General features: G+C 45.6%; 1 protein-coding gene across 8 annotated transcripts in view; it reads left to right on the top strand.

The window, feature by feature from the left end:
* The first annotated feature begins 2147 nt into the window (after window positions 1-2147).
* The window catches only part of LOC120948365 (organic cation transporter protein), a 35037-nt gene continuing 15755 nt past the window's right edge, over window positions 2148-21429 (top strand). The window contains exons 1-3 of one of the 8 annotated variants that reach the window (XM_049606862.1): window positions 2148-2598; window positions 8344-8762; window positions 10138-10761. In XM_049606862.1, the coding sequence (XP_049462819.1) occupies window positions 10431-10761 (331 nt within the window). In that variant the 5' untranslated portion in view covers window positions 2148-2598; window positions 8344-8762; window positions 10138-10430. The other 7 variants (XM_040364607.2, XM_040364608.2, XM_049606861.1 and 4 more) reach the window with 7 other exon arrangements.

The following is a 21429-nucleotide window of genomic DNA, read 5'->3' as shown; positions in this document are numbered from 1 at the left end:
AAAACAAAATGCACTCAATCTCATCTTCAATCACATGTTTTCTGTTTTTGTATCTTTTGAAAAAAAAAAATATACCAAAAACCAGATCAAAATTGGTTGGTAAAGTTGTTTAAAAAAATATGAAACAATTTTTTGGGAGACAACATTTGCTTATATTAAAATTTTGTAACGGAGATCCATCACTATGAATTTAAATGTGAGCTACAAATGGTAAGTGTTGCTCATTTGTGTAACTTTTCCTGCAGGTATGCAACCCGCATCACATTCTCCTGCACGGTGGGAACAAACAATGGGTTTTGTGGAATATTTAAATTTGATTTTTATGGTATGTTTCTGTAGGTCGTTTAAGCTATCTAAAAATGTTGTTAAATGTAGGGTTGGTGTGAGAAAAATGTGAGAAAATTAACCAAAGTCTAATGATATACTAATATGAATGTTACATTTAAAAATGTACGTAACTTTTCGATCAAAATATATATGAGATTGACCCTTTTATTGGCCACTACCACTTTTTTATAAAAGATATATTACATGCTGATTAAATGACAATAACAAAATTCTTTAAATGAATTATCAAAAACATAGTTATTCTGCTTTCATTTGTGTTGATTTTTAAGCAATCGGTGAATTTGCTGCGCTAAAACTTTTTTGTTCTGTTTGGTAGGTGTTAGAAAGTTGCTTATATTGCAGAATCTTTATGTATTCCTATTGAACGTTAAAATATACAAAACTATCCTTTCAACTGACATAACCATCGCTGATAGATTAAGGCACACAACAACATGATACCAACAACCGAACTCATCACTTTCCCATTTCTAGTGTCGCACGTTCGTTACCTTCGTCGCTTTCAAAGCGCACTTATCAACAATCGATCGAACGCGCCAAGGTGTTGCTCGTTAGCATTGTCACAACACTTGAGGAGTTTGCACTTATGATTTGCTCGTTCGATTCGTAATCTAAAGTCCTGAACTGACAAGTGTCACATTGGGTTTGTGACCACCATTAAGCGAAAAGGCAGGCAAAATGGGTGCACGGTGCGTGCAGGTACCAATGGAGTCCTCCACGATGAACTTGAGGCTAAAAATAGTACTTAACAGAACGAAATCGGATCAGCAAAAGGACTCTCGGTGCTACGCCCGGTAATCAAGGGAGTCGCCCGTGAAGGAGTGGAGTAGCATCAGAGTGGTGACCATTCTTGCTTATCCGATTGAGCTCAACGCCGGCAACTTGTTGCCGCAACAGCAGCATCTACTCAAGTGTTGCTCACTGTTACAATCTATGGTGACTGTGCACGCCGGTTCGTCAAGAATTGTCAAGAAGCATCTATTTACCCTGAAGTATTATCAAAGTCCGAACGTGACTGCGGTGAAACGTTTCACGTGAACCTGTGCCTTGGTGTTTGAATATTGGTAGTTATTTCATATAAATATACATAATCACTGGCCCTTCAGTCGCTATAAAAGGCAGGTAAAAGGGCTCAAAGTTAAGGTGTTAAATCTTGCAGCGATACCCATAACCCATTAGCAACACGAACAATAAACTGAAGGAAGAGCGATTTATTGGAGCGGAAAAAGCACTTCACCTGAAGTGGCCCAATTATCATCGCAGCTGATCTTGAATGTACGATCAGTAGTGTGATTGATTAAGGCAATCATCAGATCGGTTCCTGATAGAACCAGCCACGGTTATGCAATAATTTTGGGATGTAGACATGGCTGGATAAAAGGATAAATGTTTGGAATGTGCTATAAAAAAAACTCTCCTTTACATCTTCCTGTCAGCACTGCATGCAGATAGATGCGTATATGAATTAAATTCCACAACAATGGGACTAAAAACACGCTTCAAAACGATGTACAGAAGCGTGTTCGCAAAAGAAGCACCAAAAAGAATTAAAAAAAAATCACCTTCCTAAATTCCGTGATCGCTTTTTTGGTATCGTTCCAGGCCAGGTATAAATAACCATTGTCATCTCGCTTCCGCCGCGAGTACGCTTCGCTTCTGCTCTGCTACACACTTTATTCTTTCCATTGTATTCAGTTTATAAAGGAAGAAGAAAGAAATACCTTCCTTTATTGCTTTTGGTGCAAACCGTTTAACTCTCAAAGCTCTTGCCCCATTACCCACTGACAGCTACTACAAATGGCACTTGGGTACATTGGGCCCCGCGAGAGGCCGATCCTCCGAGCGCTACAACACCACAGCATCCTACGATACACCACACCGGCTGAAACTGACGTTTCACACTGAGCAAGCGTGTTTGCGGAGCGCGCTATCCCGTAGGTGGTGGTGTGCGTGAGTTAGTTAGAACGTGAGCAGCAGCCACGCCGTGTCGTGTCGTCTTTGGTCGCTTTCCTCCTGCTTATCGGGGCGAAGGGTGCGCGAATACGAGATCGGTTGGCCGTTAGCCAGTTCAAATCAGCCACTCGGACGGATCGGTTCGTGCGGATTACACTGCTTGCGCACTACACTTCGCTGGGTTGGGTTCGGATTACAGGCGCGCACAGCCATCGGTACACTGCAAACGCCACCCGAGGGTGAGCGAGGGCTAGCAGGTTGACCTGCGCAGGATAGGTGTGCAAATTGAATGTTGAGGTGCGTGGTTTTGTTTACTTGCTAACAAAAAAAGAAAGGTTGTGTGCGTTTGTGTGTGTGTGTGGTTTGTATCTACCTCTGCTATTACATACCGATAAAAAAAGAAGTGAGTGTCAAGGAAGAGGCCAACGATCGACGGCTTGGAAGGAGTGCTTGGATTAAAGATCCAATACATTGTCGATTGAACAGTTTTGTCTCAATTAAACCGCGTGTGTCTGTCCTACCGTGTTTGAAAATACTGCCGTAAGTCACCGATTGCACTTCGATAAGAAAATAGTTATCAACCTCAGTACTGTGTTCCTCCAATACCCAGTTTGTGGAAGGTTTCCGTTGTTGCTACTACTGTTTGTGTGAGAACTATTATCTATTTTGCACCAAATGCAGGCATCTCTTTTCTTCCAACGCCTCTGGCCACTATCACCGTTGCTACTCACTGTCACATACAGCAAAAGAGGTACACATAGTGTTAGCACTCTTTCCGTGTTCCGTGCCGTGCAGCTGGAGGCTGGCTCCGGGTGTCGAAGTGTTAAATTAGTTCAATTATTACTAATTAATTAGTTCACTCGGGTTTGCGGTTTGCGGTTGGTGGCAAACAAATTGGCTGTGGGCAAGGCAACCACCCCACTCGTTCACTGACCGTGATGTACGTCGTTGCCACTTGTGTGGTGATCCAGCAACTTTTGCGCAATGCGTAGTATGCTATGGTTTCTATGGACCAACTGCTGAGGTAAAGGCATAGTAGGTAAATGTAAAACGTGAAAATAGGACGTAGGAGGAATTGGTGCATGTTGCTTTTGGGAAGTAAATTTTGTGCAATTCTGGGTGAAAAAATAATCAGCATCTTGGAATGTTGAACCTAAAACGCACATCGCATTGCAACTTCAATGTTAGTCGCCAAATGCATGGGGCGGATGAGTCACAAAACCATCTGTTTTTTTTTGAGCCACCCCGCATTTGTTCGATTAGTGCAACAATCATCCTCCCCATTGCGGGAAGCTACCACTAGCTGTTCTAACCTCAAACCCGTTCCCTCCCGGGTGTAAATAGAAGATGCTTTAGTATGGACGCAAAACGTCCCCTCCCCACCGTCCATTCGACGGCACTGATTAGCTTAACGACGACAATGTCAAAGTGCTCCCTAGGGGTGGTTTTGGGCCGAACGCGCGATCTGGACATTGCACTGCGTTCCACACCTTCCATTGATAACATCCGCTCTGGAGTGGGCATTGCAAAGCGAAAATAACGCAACAACAGCAGCCAACCCAACACGCCCATGAATGATTGCAGAGCCGAGCGGGAAGTAGGGGCTCGTTGCGTTGTGAAGTGTTGTGAGAACTGATATCAAAAAACAAGGAGCTAACGGGGGGCGCAATTTAATGCCCTTCCTACCCCTTTGTAACCGGCAGTGGCCAGGGGTGGGCTGTGGAATGCTACCACACTTGGTGGTTCCTTTATTTTGTTTTTCTTTTTTGCTTGTCCTATCCTCCAAGTGATAGCTTTGATATAGGAGTCTGGCCAAAGGTTTTTCAAAAGTGTGTGTGTGTGCGTGCGTGATTGATGAAGACTCAATCAGAACCTGGCAGGTAGGTGTCAATTTTGGGACGAAAAAGCAAGGTCAATTACAGGCGATGGCGGTTGGGCGGAAAGGTAATAATCGAATGCGGTTGATAACGCTAATGGGATATTGTAACGCACTCTTCCAGAAAGGTGTGGCTGGGAGTGTGTTGCACGAGCTCGAGGGAAGCATAATTGGGTGGCTATTTTACAGCGTGAAACCATGGCACGGGCGAAGAAAGAAGGCATTCCTTATTTCTGCCTATGAGGTAACGATCCTGATGTCGATCGAGTCGGTTCGGTTGGCATGGGAATGGATCTGTAAATATTAACTTATGTAGAGACTTCGTTGTTTCAGTTGCTTATTTTCATTATGTCATTAGTACTTAGTGGCAATATTATGCAGTTTCTTTGAACAATTGGTTTTGTTACCATAACGCAATCTTACGAATGCATACCCTTGATATGTAGCATTAAGGAACAATGTGAAAATGTTTATCAAAAACATTTCGCCCAAATAGCGTTTAATGTTATCCAACTAAAACTATTAACTATTTTAAAACCATTTAAAGAGAGATTGAAGTTTGATACATGGAGCAAGATGCTTCATGATTGGAGCTCATGATGCTTCTTTATCTTAGAGTCAAAAGATTGTTTTCTATCTCTGCTGTGTTTACTATTAGTATCGACGATTCAGACAAGGTTTTTCTTCAACCCAATCATGGGTAAAATTCTCGTATCAAAGGAGAATTCGCAATAAATTATTTATTTTTTTGTTTTAGAGCATTTTGCTTAGAACGTTTTGTTTTTTACTGAATCTTCTTCTTCTTTTGGCACAACAACCAAGGCCTGACTGTGCCACTATTGAGAGAGCTTATCTTTCAATAAACTGCTGATTACACATAGTAGGATAGTCAAGTCCCCGACTTCCGGGTCCATTCGGTCCATTCGGGATTTGAACCCATGCTGGGCATGTTGTTAAGCCGTACGAGTTGACGAGTATACCACCAGAGACCGGCTCTGTAACTATACTTCAATTTTTGACCTTACTAAACCTGTGAATTCTAGGAATAATTTCAAAACCAAACTGTCAAGCAGGCATCTGTTTTGGTTCGATTCCTACCGCAAACACCGCAAACAAAACCGTGGCTGATCGGTGATCGTGAGGATCTGTGTCGTACCGTAGCGATCGCGTGACCGACGTGTTTTATGGTGCCCTATTGATCTACCCTTTTCTCACCCCTTCAACGTCATTCGCTCGATGTTGTGCGAGTAACGGCGTCGCCCGAAAACCGACACTTGCACCGATCGGTCGGCCGGCCGCTGGGTGAGAGAAAGTCACCAAACGCCTGCTGGTGTGGTGACGGTGATGGTGGGGAAGGAAGTACAGGAACTGCACTTGTCTGCCGGTAGTAAGTCTGGCACAGTGATGGCGCTTACCAACACAGGCCCACCGCTCGAATCGTGGGGTGGTCACGACGATCGTGGCGCTGATTAGTGTCGTTGGGTTTTTAATTAAATTTCGTTCACTGTTTGCTTTATGTTCGCGATTGCGATTACACGGTGACGTGCGATCGGGCAGCTGCTTGGCGCGTTACGAGCGGCACGAGGCGTTGCGTTGTTTTGTGGACGGCCGTTTTTTTGTTTTGTACGAGTGAAGATGTGACTTCCCTGGCTCATCATTCAATTAAGATATTACAAATGGAGTAAAAATGTATCAAAGAACACACCTTCCAATGGCAACTTAGAACGATTGTATCAGCAATTGTTCAGCTGTCCCTTCAATTGTTTTGAGCATAACGCCACTGCTGTTACGCGTAGACGTTTGCGCTCTCAATGGTTGGTCTAAATTTGCATTCCACGCAAAGTATGTTATCATTTTCCCCTTCCAACACACCAACCAAGCAACATAGCATCATGCTTATGCTAACCATCACGGCTCTCTTATCATCACGTCTGCCTTCCTCATTAGCTGTGCCGTGGAGAGCGATGTGTGTGTAACGCTTCACATTCGTCCCGTCCCGTTTACGGTTTTTCTTATGCGCATCTCGCCCATCATCCGGTGCGTTTCTGGCCAACGGCGACGACGACGACGGCGACGACGATCGTTACATGCATTCTCCCACACCCCGGGCCCCGCATGCTGAAAGCCGTGCACACACAGCCGTACCGTTTTCGTCTGGAATTTACATCTAAATTGCCGGTAATTAAAGTAAATCATCGACTCAACCGGTACTGGCGCGGGATGGTGCGGGACGGCGAGACGGCAAACAGAGCAAAGGGCTCGCACAAAGCTCACTCTCCTTCCCGGCACGCAAACTCTCCTGTGGCGAGGGGGGGGGGGGGCGTCGTCGATCAACGGTTTCGTTCGGAACTGCTAATTAAAATATTGCAATCGGTGCATGGGAGGGTGGGCATTACCAAGACCAAGTGCGCTTGAACTCGTGTGCGCAAGGGGTTGATTTCGCGCAAGACGGCGTGGCCTGTTCAATTGTGAAGCAAGATGCAATTGCTTCCCAATTCGGGTGACCCCTGGTCGAAGCTTCAGCGTTTGATTAAAGTGACATGTTTTCAAAGTGGAGCCCCCTGCACGAGGCCGTGGAGCAAAACGTGTCCGTGTCGAGTGGGGAGCAATTTGTACGAATTAAACGCCCATAGTGTGGGGGGGTGGGTGCGAAGTGCAGTTCTTAACTGTGCACTGTAAACAGTAATTTGCTATCATTTCCTCGGTTGAATGCCGTGAAAAAGACAGAGAGACAGAGAGCGCACTCACATTAGCATGGTCCCCTTGCGGGTGGTAAGAGGCTGCATTCCTGGTGCTCAAAATCAATTGAACCGACGCGTGATGATACTATTAGACGCTATTTACGTGTGTATTGTTCTCCTGCGGGGAGGAAGCTAAAAATAATCCTCTAATAACTGAAACAAACTTGTCACCTCGCTAAATGGAACCATTAGCAGCGGCGATACTCGCTGACAGCTCAATGAGGAGGTGGCGCCCCAACCCCAGAATAGGGGGGAAGGGCAAAAAGGGCGAGGAAAAAACCTGAACCAATTCCATTCTTCACTCATCATGCGCTAAATTTAGCCCACCCGGCTCGCGCCCCTCCGATGCTTTGGTGATGGAACTCTTCGGTGTCACGCATCTGGGACTGGGACCCCAGTTTGCGGCCGTTTCTCTCCCGCTCAGGACGCGGTACATCTGTTCTGCGGCAATTGTTAGGTGATCACTTGACAGATGCCGCACAAGAACCATGCGGCAGACACACTTGTCTCGGCGCCGGATCTTTAAGCAGCTCACCGTCTGGTTTGCGATCGTCAGTAAAACCATTAGAGGGATCACGTAACCGAACGGGATCTCAAACCGGACAGTGATCGAATTTTAATGAGCTGACCGGCTTAAGAAAGACAAATTTTAACCGATCAAAGCCTTGATTGCACACCCATCTACCACAGTCCTAATGGTAATTAAACCACAAGCAACACCCAACTGTGATTCATGGCGATGGCGTGTAATGTTTATTCAAACAGTACGAACAACGCTTCAAACACCAAACAAACAACCGTTAAATGCGTCGCAATCGTTTGCAAACGCCGAGCCGAGCGTGGATGAGTCGCGGGAACTCCTGCCTGACGGGTGTGGTACCGCCCCCTGGATCGCTTATCAACGCCGGCGCGGCGCTCGCCGTTGGGTTTGGTTTGGTTAATGCCATTCCCGTGCAAATATTGATTGGCAATTTGTTTTCGCAGCCAGCCGGTGGACAAATGATTGAGCTTGATGGTGTGTTTCCGCTTCCAGCCGGGCGCCCGGGTGGACAGTGGCTCCTCACCAATGTTTGTTTTTTAATTCAAACGCTTCATAACACACCTCAACACCTCCGAAACGTAATGGTGTAGCTACGGCTGTGTGGGACCGGAGTTTCGACCAGCCAGAGGGTCAGATGAGGGCTGGAAGTGGTTTCTTATCAACGGTTGTGTTAAGCTGTTTTTAAATGGTTAGCTAGAGCACTGTTCTTCTCACCCTCACAAGTGTAGTTGTCGATTGAAGTGTGATATATTTGGGGAAGAATTCCAATTACTTCATTTTTCGGCACCATAATTGCTAACCATGCTAACCTATACCTTCATCTCGATTGTCCGCTTCTTCGCACTACGCTGCTCACGAATACGAACTCTTCCCCTCATTTTCAGTGCTCGAGCTGGCGCCACCTGCCTGTGAACGCGCACCGTAATCACGCAAATCATCGGACTCAAGGCGTCATGGCAGCTGCTTGATTCCACGAATGGCAATAACGGCCATCGTACGAGGGCGAACCCACTGTCGACGACGACGATGATAATGATGATGCTGTCGATGATCGTGATGGAGCTTCGCGGGCCCACGTCCAGCCCGTCAGTGTAGTCAGAGTGTTTCGCCATAGCGCACCGTACTGTTGCCGCCGGTGTCGCACCCGCACCCGGGCAAGCGGAAATAGGAGCCGCGGCTTTCAAGTTGGCCAAGTTGGTTAGCTGCCGGAACGTCACGCGCTAGCCGTAACGCGATACGGCTGCGAACGAAGATCTATTTTTGGGGTGAAAATCTAAACCAAAAAAGGGTCTTAACACGGTGGGTAAGCGAATGTGGCGTTTGTCAATGAGTGTTTAAAATTCTGCTGTCCTGCGTTCTTGTACGTTCCTGCACTGATTCCATCTTCAAAAGGGGAATGGAAAGGGAGAAGAGTGCCCGCAGGGAGTAGGATCGCTGTCACGCGAGTCACGCGCCATACGTGATATCTTCATCAGTGCGCGATTGAAGAATTTATAATCTCCGCCAGCGAGGTTCAGTTCAGCTGCGCCTCGCAGCTCATCTCCAAAGCCGGTCATATCTGATGCGGATCTTTATCGTATGCGCAAGTGGCATGAACGGGTTCGTCGAACAAGTGTGCAAGTGAGATACTGTAGCTGCTTAGAACGTGCAGAAGTGGTGCAGAGCGACGGGAATTAAGCTGTGCTCGGGTAACTGTGTCACCGCGTCGGTGCAGGCCATACCTCTGCTCAGAAGCTCCAAAGTTGAAGACAGGCTGATGCTCAAAAGGCATGTGAAACAGATCGCGAAGCAAAGTTTAGGTACACCCGTGCCCGTTGCTGCTGACCGGGTCTCCCGCGTCTCGGGCACTCGGGATCGTGCCAATCGAGGCATTACGCGGAGTTTTGCATATCCATTACGGCGGTACGACCGAGCCGCAATTAGGTTTGACACCCGGCCTCGGGTAATTGCAGCCCAAACACACGAAACACCGCTCGTACGTCAGTGCCGGACGTCGACCAAGCGTCCAAGTCGTCATCGGAGGGCATCGGGGTTTTATGGCGCGCGTGACGCCGACCCTCGGTGACGCCGTCGCCGCCGCCGCCGTACCGCGCACTGGGAAACGTGTGCAACCTCACCGACCGTTCATGATCGTGCCCCGTGCAACTCGACGGTAGCTCGCCAAGCTCATTAATGTTGGGCGTCGTATTGATCGTACCGGGCCGATGAGGCGAAACTGAAGAGTCTTACCGGCATCGGCAGATGCGCTCAGTGCCCAGTTGCAGCTTGTCCAGTGCGGACCGCATAGTGTCTTTTTCGTGTGGCTTTTGACAACAGTGACAAGCTAGCGGCAAGTTACCTTCCCGCTTGAGTGTAACCTGGTGCGTGCGGGCAGTACGATTTTGCTAAGCTAGCTCGGCGATAGGGCGCAGTGGTGATTTTATTTTATTATTCCTATCATTTCGTTCGCTTCCACCGCTTATTGCCGCCACAACATTCATCGCGGGATTGGCGCGTACATCCAGCGCCCAAAACCCAGCGCCGCCCTTTTTACACACTGTGTTCCCCACTTCCGGTTAGTGATGATCAGTTTTGATTGAATCAATGCGAGAGCACCCAACGCGATCTCTCGTTTGTGTGGTTCGTTTGCGTGTTGTTGGTTGATTCGTATATTTTTTTTCTCTTTCGGTGCGCATTAGTGTGATCGGGTTGATTATTCCGTACGTTTGTTTGCTTTTCTGGTGTGTGTGTTCTTGAATGATTTTGTGTGTTACTGAACGGCTTACAATGCGCCGTTTGTGGTGAGTGATACGTTTGTGGTGTGGTTCAATTCGTGTGCACATTAGTGCGATCGTAAAATCGCGATCATTTAGTGGAGGAAGCAAGAAGAAAAAAAAAAACAACCCCGTAGCTCGTTTGCTACATTAGTGAGCCGATCCTACAGCGAAAGATATAAAATCCCGGAGCATTAGAATAAACACGGTACGTCAGCATGTCGGTGCGCTGGGAGTCGCCTGATGTTGGCCGCCGGCGGCGTTCCGGCGGCAGTGTGGATGAGTGCGAAATGTTGATGCGGCCAGACGCTGCCACCGCGGTTGGCGACGATGGCGATCATTCGCGATCGCGGAACGGTAGTGCTAGTGGCCGGCAGGCGGAGCATGCGGATCGGATCGCTTCCGGTGGTCGCTGTCCGGTGGCACGGGTGGACGTCGAGTTGAGCGATGAAGAGGATCCTGTGCCGGGGCGGGATGATACCGACGAGATAGTGGTGTTGGATGAGGCGAGTGAACGACTGCTGGGGAAATGGAATGGAAACGCCAAAGGTAAGTCGATAGTGCAAATGTTAGCTTAAGTTAGTTGAAGGAGCGTATTGTGCATTGTGTTTACAAATTTCCATAAAGGAATTGGTTCAGTCATGAAGAACGACGTTCAATAATGCCTTTTGTTGAATCGTTTTTGGAAACGCTTTTTATAAATCTTTCTTTTTTTATGGTTTAACAAAAGAAAATCTTATGAATAATATGTTCTCTGCTCTGTAATCTGTTGTTAAATAGTAAATAGAATAACCAGTACCTATTGTAAATTGACCGTGTGAGATGGATTCCTCCATCCGAAGGCCGAGGTTTCGTCATTCTTGAGGTGTAGTTAAAGTTGAAAAAAAAAAAACAGACCACAAACCATGGGAGCAAACCAACTACCATCGTCAATTGATCCTAATAAAAAAGGGAGCATAGTTTGCTGTTTGCTGCGAGCTCGTCGGCGATTCGCATCCATTGGCCGGCCGGTGGTGGTGTCGTTAATAAGATAACACAAAACATCTTGTCCACTTTTCTTATTGAGCAATGGCTGTACGCCGACGGACGGACGGACGGGCGCATCCTTGGTGGCACGTTTTTTGTTTGTTTTGTTTTAACTCTACTGCCCGGGGACAATACATCGTGCGACCCGGTCCAATCGCTGCGCGAGCAATTCGCCGTTGCCGACGGATGCAAATTACGAATAAATTGCGTTGATTAGTTTCCTGTGTTTCTAAGTTCGCACCGAACGGTATACTACCGTGGGGCGTGTAGCTCGAACGATGGTGCAAATGGTGCTGGGTTGCAAGTGGGGTTTGGAGTTTGGATGCGAGAAGCTATCATCGGCTCTGGTGCAGGGTTTTAAGAAAAGTTCAGTCTGAAAATTGTTAAAATAAACAATTGTTCGATATTAAACTAAACTCATCATATTACTACTCATTCCGACATTGGGACGTTATCAATTTATAATATATGTAAAATTAAGGATAAACACCGTCTTGGCAATTATCGACTATCGTAAGCAACATTAGCAAGGACGAACGATCTATTTGCACGAAGTTCAGTAAGATTCGGATGTATGTAGTGGCGGATTAACACGAGTGGAGGCCCTAAGCGGTCACACAAATCTAGGCCTTTCTGAAGTTTTGAGCGAGAAATTGTAAGTGGAATTATAATTCTTCTAGAGAAGAATTGAGAAGTAAGTTTGTTAGTGAACGGGGGATGAGTCCTCTTTTTCGGGTCCCTCGAGACCTCGGGTCCCCACGCGGCCGCTTAGTTTTGCGGTGTGCTGAATCCGCACCTGGATGTATGTGTGAGATTGGCAAAGACTACTTCAAGCAGCTATTTGTTTAGATCAGGGGTCTCCAAACTACGGCCCGCGGGCCGCATGCGGCCCTCAAGAGCCTTTAATGCGGCCCGCGATGACTGGGTAAAGGTTAAAGTAAATAGTTTTCTTTTCTGACTAACCAATCAAAATTTATTTTTTTAGTTCTGAAAGACGAAAATCAACATTCAATAAAAGAAAGCTCCAGAAATTTTATATATTTTGTTGGTATTTTCTTATTAAAACGAGATTTGAACTTCCACTCATTCTAAAGGTAGCGACAAAATGGCCCTCGACAATGTTGATTGTAAAGCAATGTGGCCCGCGGACTGAAAAGTTTGGAGACCCCTGGTTTAGATGAAAAAAACTTCCTCTTTTTTGTCTTCTTGTATGTCGCAACATCCACATTTGGTCTAGCCCTGCCATAAATCACTCATAAGCTGGGCTATTTATGCATTGTGTAATTATCCTGAAGATAATAATAACTATTTTTTCGAAAGTTCAAACCATAGGACCCGGTACTAGTTGATAGCATTTAATATTCTTAGCTGAGGAACTGACAAATGTACGAATAAAGCAGTTATTATAAGCGTGAAAGTAGAAAAGTAAAGTTGATTTTATAATTATACTTATTACAAAAACAAGCTAAAATATAATATTGCTTACATCATACTAGTGTTAGTTGAACTCTTTAATGGATAAACATGATTTTCATTCAAATTAAACACTTCATTAGTTACTATTCATGGTTGTTCACGGGGAATAATTGGTGGATTACAATAAAGGTAAATTAAAATGATAAAAAGATGTTTTATAATAGAAAAAGATATTTATTCATTCCAGATGTATAAAAACACTTTAAATTTTTTGATATATTAATTTGATTTCGAGGAATTATCTATTGTATGATGCAGTAGCCTTCATAATTAAGCTAGTTTTGTGGTAAATATAACTAAAACTTTCACGCAATGTAGCCTTTTTGGATCGTTCCTACTGAATGAAAAAAAATGCTTTTATTTGCTCTCTAACATGCTACTTCTAATCACTGTTTTAATAATGTTGTGATAAATACCATAAGATTAAAACATTACAAGAGTCAAACTTACAAAAGTTTTGCTGAAATCGTGTTGTGTTTATCATTATTTCAATTAGATGCACATTGCATACGTTACAATAACAACGGTCGCTTCGGGTAGTTTGAATAACACCACGTTTTTGCCGGTCGGATCAAATTCAAACGCTTTACTCTCACGCGTAAAAAACTGCATTTCCCCACCCGATGCAACATGCTGTTTGGCGGGTTTGCTTGCGTATTGTATCGTTTCTCACCATCGCCTACTATTCATACGCAACAACTCTCCGCTGTGTGAGAATCGGCCGTTTGTTTATCTTTTCCAAATGAGCCATCCATCAGGCAACCGTTCAGAATGCGAAAAGAATGTTAAACAAAGCGTTTGACAGTTTCGTTTTCAATATGTCGTAAGTATTCTGCCCCTACAAAACACAGCACTTACTACAACAAGCCCGTCAGTCAGCGCGATTGTAGTAGAGTAACGCAAGTGGCGTTACATTGTGATGTCTGTTACAAGAACCACCTGCCACCGCGTTTGACAGATCGTTGTTGCCGACGACCGACCGATGATGACTTTGGCTCTCGCGCGCGCTCTCCTCATCAGCCGGTGGGAGTACAGCCGAACGGAGTCCGTCTGCTTGACGGTTTTTCCTACCAGATCCGTACAGCATCTCTCCGACGGCCGTTTGGCGCCATACATCCTCTCGCATGCAGCTAACCCTCCCCTGCCAAATGTGTGCGTGCAAGTGTGTGTGTGTGTCTATGTTTGTCAGTATGGCTTTATTTTTGCGCTCTCTTCGCGCACCCGACACACGACCTGCTCGGGGAAAATCGGTCCGATCGGTCTAGCACAAACCCAAACGGTACGACACACCAGTGGTTCCAGATGCGGGCGGTAAACGCTTTTCAGTCGCGGTTCGCATTTCGGCCCCTGCTGCTGGCCTGCTCGTTCGCTCGTGCTGTGCCGAGAAGTGAAGCAAACGTTCACTAGCGTCCATCTCTCCACAACACAGCAGGTGTTGGTGGCCTTTCGCAGTGTTTGATCTCGTTGTGCAGCGCGCGGTACAACGTGTTTGCGATTCCGCAACATTTAAACGGTGCGCGGTTTTCTAACGTTTATCAATTCACACATACACATAAGACACACACACACACACAGATACATACGCGCCGTTACAATGCAGGTGGATTCAGGCTTTTCAGTTTGGTTGGGCGGCAGAATGAGGGAGAGCTGAGAAGTTTCGCTTCTGTTCCGAGGTCACAAGCATAAACGTGTCTGGGAATGTTTCCATCCAAACAAAAACGGAAGTGAACGCGCGTTTTTGGCAGTGTGAAAAGTTTACGCGCGTTTCCGAACGATTCTGTTTCGCCTCGCTTCGTCCTAATTTCCCTTCCTTACAGTTTTGGTGTGCACCTGTAGTAAACGAAATTTCCGTTCCGTTTGATGAGGATCGACGGAGCTATGCTGCATTGGCACGGAAACCCCTTCAGTTACATGCTGTGATCTTCCGTAAAAACCCGGAAAACCGGCGACGCCATTGACTGGGCAAAAGGAAAGGCAGAGGAATATACTTGGAACGTTTGGCAGAAACACTAGCAAAGTTCAAACGGTGTTCGCGCGTAGCGTTGTGGTGGAAAATCTAGCCGCGCTCTAGTGGGTGCTCGCCACACGGCAAAACACGGCAAACCGGTTTCCATGCTGTGTCGCGGTACCGTGACGCTGTAACGAAAGCGCTCGAGAGAGGGGTGGCGTTGTCAAACGCAGCTTGATCGCGCGAGATTGTGAAAGAAGTGTGGTGCGCACAACACAGCGGCACTATCAATTTAAGAACCAATGTCCATGAACCCCTCCCTTCGCTGGGCAAGAATAACAAACTTGTCATTATTACGTATGCGTGTGTGTGTGTTGTTGTGTTTGAAACGCGAGGAAAACAAAGGTGTACCACCTCGCGTACAAAGCGTGCACGGAAAGTGTCGAAAGTGTCCAAGAAGTTAATGTTCGGAGCATTTTGCAAAGAAAGAGAAACAAGAAACATTTCTTTAACCGTTGCTTACCCACACAAAAACTGCAAAGTTGAATGACAAAGGTTCACTTAATATCGCCCACGTCTTGTGACATACCTTACGCCAGCATGCTTGGAAGTGATCTGTGTTAACTTTTTTCCATCCATTTTTGTGTATCATTTTGTAGCATGCGCGTGTGTCTGTGTATTGTGTCCACATTAAAGTTGTGCAGTAAAGTCTCCATTCAAAGCGGCTGGCAACAAACGGGAAGGCTGATAAGCAAGCAGCTACTGCTTTCGGCGCAGTAAGGTAAAGCCAAAGATGCAAAAGTAGATAAATTCGTGGCGAGAATCTCATAAAAAGAACCACACACAAGCACCACAAAACCTCAAGCTAGCAATACGAATAAATGTTTAAATTTGCATTAATGGTCGGGTATGGGCCGAGCCATTGCTCGCCCCCGGTTCTCAGTATCCATTTCATTCCCACTGTGGATTGCGAATTGATTTACATTAATATTCAGCCGGAGAAGATCCACCTCTTTTTTTTTTGTTGCATTTCGAATGGGTGGTTTTTCCGTTTGTTTCTTTTTTTTTCATTCGTTTGGCACACACATGTGGCTCTGGTGGAAAGCCTGCAAATGTGTTGCGGATGATAGTTCGTGTCTATCAAATAAATCAAAACGTTCTGAAAGAGGTATTCTTGTGTGCTAACACCTAAGAGCCTGTTACATTCAAAGAGACGAAGGGAAAAAGATGCTTTTCTGCTAGATAATGATGTTTTACAGCATTTAAGTGTGTCTTGAATAGAACGCAACAAAAGCTAAAACAAAAAAGTGTGGTAAATTGAGTAACAAGCCTTATCAATTTTTAAATACATCGCTCATTAGAGCGCAGCATGCCACATGTTTGCACGTGGAAAGAGTGACTCGTACTAACACACATAGCATAAACAAATCGCTCGCAGCAACTGACTTGACGTTGATAAGGACATCTTATTATTGTATCCTGTTAATCTGTTTTACTATTCCCTTTCAAAGCGTCTCTCTTCCCCCCTCCCATCTCTCTCTTTCCTCCTTTCTCTCTCTCTCTCTTTATGTAAGCTATCGCTCCTAAACGCACGGAAAGCATCAAAGCAACCGTGCAGAAGAAAATGCATCACTAGCTGTTGTTATCCTGTTCCCCATCGTTACGCTTCATTTTGCTTCACAAGAATTTGTGCAAGCGCATGTACAGGTGCCCGCACACACACACACACGCACGCAAACAACCGGACATCCTCAAAAAGGATACATATCTAGCATTCCCTCCACGCTCACAAGGGACAGTCGAAAGGGACGTTATTTCATGGCATTTCCATTCTTCCCTATGCTGGTGGTACGTTTTCGGTTCGCCATTAGATAAATTGTGTACCTCAACGGAAAGCGTTTACAACGACAGCATCTCGTTACCGGTGTATGCGTTTGTGTGTGTGTGTGTGTGTGTGTGGCTTCAAACAACACCATCACGTGAAGGACAACTTCCCCCCGGGGGCGCCTGGCTTTCTTACCGGGCTTCCTTACCGAATAATGCTGCAACGTTTGGTGAATTTCCTAAACGATTCCAAACAGTTGTATGCTTGCGTTACTACTGCCTCCCCTTTACCAACGGGCAAATGCTTGTAAGCGATAGCAGTTTGTCGTTTGCAAGCGGTGGCAGTGGTGATCAGTGAGGGAGCAGAATTCCAACTCGCTGTCACTATCGCAAACGGACCACAGCCACCGAGCTGAGCTTGAAGTCAGTGAAGCAAATTTTGAATTTGCAACCGGTGAAGTCTGCCAGCGCGGAAGAGAAACTCGAACCGTAAGACAGTACAGTGTTCTCGTCTCAAGATAACCGTGGTAGAGTATTGCAGCTGTTCATTTCCACATGGCTGAAGCGGGAAGGTTCGGATTTGAAGCAAATAAATGTAACTGATTTGACCCCCCCCCCCCCAAAACAGATGCAAATCCGTCTCAATCCCTGACCTCGTTACAGCCGGGCACAGTTTTCCTGGTGCTTATCGTTTCAGTAGCTTCACTGGCACTGCATTTTCCGGTCAGTTGTTTTCCAAACAGATGTACTGTTAGTTTATTGACGCTTTTTACCATTTCGCACTACATTCAAGCGGCCCATTTCGCTATTGGTTCGGAGAATTTTAAACAAGTTTCTTTTTGTTTGGAACTTTTAGGCTTTTAGATTGGTTTTTGGTTGTTCGCTGGCAATGTCATCTACCAGGCGTCTCCATTCTAAATAGGGAGAGGGAAACACAGAGCCAGAGCCATCTAAGAAAGCAAACGAAAAGAACGAAACGAATCAAAGGAAATTTTTATTTCAATTCACCACCACCAGCAGCTCGCCGGATCCACCGTCGAACGCGACCTATCAGTCAGACATTGACAACTCAAGGTACCGCCTTGCTGCTTAGTATAGGTTCATCAGTACCGTTTCATCCACCCTATTCGTCTGCTGGTGTATCTATCTGCTGGGAAGCACTCGTCCCACGAATCTTAGAATGATTTATCTGTCAATCCAGACAGCCAGGCATAGAGGCAGTCCGTCAGTCAGTTAGTCCACCGTTCGCGTTAAGAACCGTTTCCTTCGTGACCCCTCTGTTAGCAATCGGCGGGGTTGTGAAAATTCGTACGGCACACATGTAGTTGGAAAGGAATGTAGAGGATCTACGCAGAAAAGATGGATTGAATGTCGGAAAGCAATCAGTGCTGACTTCTTTCCTGATGATGATTTTTTTAAATTATTCTCATTTTATTCGCTCGTCTTGCAAACATACATACATACCTCGACAGCTGCTGGTTCATTAGTTTAATATTCATTTCGCTACCGAGCCACATCTTGCAATGCAAATGTAAATTATGTTACATCGAGCGAAATCAAAAATTAAATTCAAATTGAGTTTACCGTATCTGTTGGGTTAACATTTTTCGCGGAATTACATGGCCATATGCACTCCACAGCTCGTCTCACATGTTCGCATAACGTTCTATTAATATAAAAGAAAATCAGACAATATGTTGACTTGATGAGCTTATCATTGTGCGGGTAGAATAAGCTGTAACCTCGGTGCTGACAAAGAAGAAGATTCAGAACATTCGGTCGCTTGTGTCGCTCAAAAACAGCTGGCACATATTGCGAACATTACCCTCGCCCCCGTTCTGCACAAACCAATCGTTAGCAGATTGATCTACTGTTGCGTCCACGAAATGAGAATTTGATGAAGATAACGACACGCGCCCTCAGCATCCCGGAAGCGCTTTCAGCCCGAACGTTTACGACGCCGTTGGGTCGTAGTTTTGTAAGCAGCGCGCCGCCGTGCACACGCCATCACGCACGTGTTAGGCAAACATATTTTTACAACATTATTTCATGTGTGCTCCGTGTTGGCGTGATGTGCTTTTTGGGGGCTCGTCCTCCCGTTTTGATGGGAGTGTCATCTAGCAGGCAACCAGCGAAGCAGGAAATACACGGTGTGGAAAGGTTTGCCCAAGGTCACGCACTAAATATTAACGAACTTTACCGATACGACACCGGTAGGTTGGATCGACAACAGGGTAGGCGGGATTATGTCGTACGCCAGCCCCGGTGTAAGCTCTACAGCATTTCTCAACAAACCCGCGGGTGCGCGTAATGGAGTCGCATGCTTTGCGAAATCGTGCAGCAAATTCCATCGTCACACATCGCGCCCGTTGACATTGATTCGATTGGATTCCGAGCCCGGCTGATCGAAGCTCATCTCGCATCTGATCTGATAGTGGGATTGCTTTTCAGACGATGCGGCCCGATGCTGCTACACGGTAGAATGACGCCTTAAACGCCCCTCCGATGCTCGCTCAGGACGGCTCTACACGTATCTGCTTGGGAAATGGTTATGGGCGTGTTATTTCCTCCGCTTTGGTGTACACATCTTTGTAGCGTTAGGGCAAGGGGACAAGGAACATTTTGTGGTTCTAGCACCGGAAAGTAAGATAAAGAGCGATATGAAAGGACGCCAAAAACAATTTTCCTAGATTTACGTGATGATAGTTGGTGGCAGAGTAGAGGATACAGTAGGGAAAACGTAACCATCACCACGTTCGACGAAGTTGTTCGACGATGTTACCGGATCGTTTATGAACGTTAGGGGAGTAGATGTTTTTCCTCATAATTGACCATCAGAAATCGTTTCGATAGTTTAATACGCTTGATTATTTGTCATCTCTTTCATTTCAACGATCTTGCAAATTTCGTTGAAAGTACGAAACGATAACGAAACAACGATGAACGTAAAATATTTAATGTTTGATTCACTAATTGTGGTTCAGATCTGCGAAACTGAGGGCAATTGCATCACATCCATAAAGTATGAATTTAACAACAACTGGCGAGCAGTATCTTCTGTCATATGTGTTATGGATAATCGTTTCTCTTGAATATTAAATTGCCTACATTGCTTAGCCATGTGTTTAATCACTCTCATTCTAATGCGCCCTTTGCCCCTCGCCACACACGCACGAACAAACAGGTTTACTATTTCTTGAACAAACTACAAGTGTAGTATGGTGAAACAAGTCAATTACCGTTGTTTGATAATAGCTGTCAGGCACGTGCCATCCAACTTCAACGTTTATGATTCGTACACGATGCGTTACATGCGTAACCGACCACATGTTATGACTGTTGATACGACAGCTTACAACGCGTCATTAGGGCATATTTAAAATCAGAATCGGTTTTTTTGGCTTGATTCTCACGAAAGGGATGTTGTCTTTCGATTGCGCGTTAGAAATGTAATAACAAAACGCCCCAGTAAAGCGCCATTGATAGCACAGCACTTCGCAAGAGCTACAGCCGATGATTTGCTGGAAGAAATGTTTCTAAAATTGGCTCCAAAAAGATTTCAGACTAAATAGCCGATTAACCGTGTTATCAGCTTGCTATTTATTACCCTAAACATGAACCTCATTTGCGGTAAGGTCGTCCTCTATCTTCATTAGACAGTGGCACAGTCAAGGCTATAAAAAGAGTTCGCTAATGGAACCAGGAAATCGATTTACATGTTAAAAGAAACAATCAATGTGTGTATAAATAAATACCTTTTCTCCAGCTCACTGAGCCGCGAGATGTGTTTTTCGTAAATCAATGCAATTACAGTACTTTACTATAATAAAGTAACCATACTACTAACGGGAAAGATGTACCACCCAGCGACGGGTTTCATTTTCAAGGCCAATAATTTGGCCAATGATTTATCAATCTTTTACACCTCGACTGGTTCTTGATGAGAATGATTCAAAAATTCAAAATACCCTTCCGATTGAAAAACTTTTGCCCGGTCGCACCAACATTGCTTGTCAATCTCGTCCCAGGTCGCCGGGAGAAAAGTTTCTGCACAAGGCGTCCGGCGGTTCCGGTCGGCGCGACAAAAAGTACGCTGCAAAATGCTCATGAATAATCTACGATAAAATACCTATTTCGTTCGAATTTCCATAACCGTTCCCCGCTGCTGTTCCTACAGCTGTGAGGTAACGGCTTTGGTCCACTTGAGAACACGGGTACGACCGTTTAACAAAAGAGGGAAGGTCGAACTTCTGGCAGGTCAAATTCAAACAAGAAAGCAAGAAAAACCAATGGCATGGGAGAAAATCACTCAAACGATACACCGCTTAGGCCGCAATCGGTGGTGGTAATAATATTCGCAACACTTGAACACCATCCATTAGTATGCAAATTTCATCTGCCAGACAGCCCCAAGTCGACCGAAGCAACTAAGCGCGTCTTGCGATTTTTTCCACTTTAAAACTGTACCATGGCGAACATTAAACAGACGCGCCGCTGTTCGATGCCCAATGATGAGTTTTTCTTTCTTCAAAAGCGTGCGCGCCGGTGTGTGTGTGTGTAAAAATTATCAAACACATCAAACCACACGAACGAGATGAACGAGAGGAATGAAGCGAATCGAAAGCGAAAATAAAGGATCCTGTAACCCAACCCAGTGCCCGGTAGTGCGCGATGATGGGTTACCGCCCGCAGTCTCCGGACAGCTGCTGTCAATATTCAAAGTGAAAACTTCAGCCGAGAAGCAAAACATTTGCATAGTTTTGTCATGTCCTTGAACATCCCTTCTAGGCAGGGCATTCTACTTCCCTGTGTTGTTGGTGATTTGAAGTTGTCTCCTGGCACGGGAAAACAGGTGCTCGGAGCGATTCGTACCCAGGCGTAATGCAGCCCCGTCCGTTAGGAGTTGATTAAAAAGTTTTCTTTTTCTCTCCACTTTCCGCCTG

The sequence above is a fragment of the Anopheles coluzzii genome, chromosome 2 (genome assembly GCF_943734685.1).
Source record: "Anopheles coluzzii chromosome 2, AcolN3, whole genome shotgun sequence".
Taxonomy (NCBI): domain Eukaryota; kingdom Metazoa; phylum Arthropoda; class Insecta; order Diptera; family Culicidae; genus Anopheles; species Anopheles coluzzii.
The sequence above is the reverse complement of the archived record's forward strand: the minus strand, read 5'-3'. Positions and strand labels throughout refer to the sequence as shown.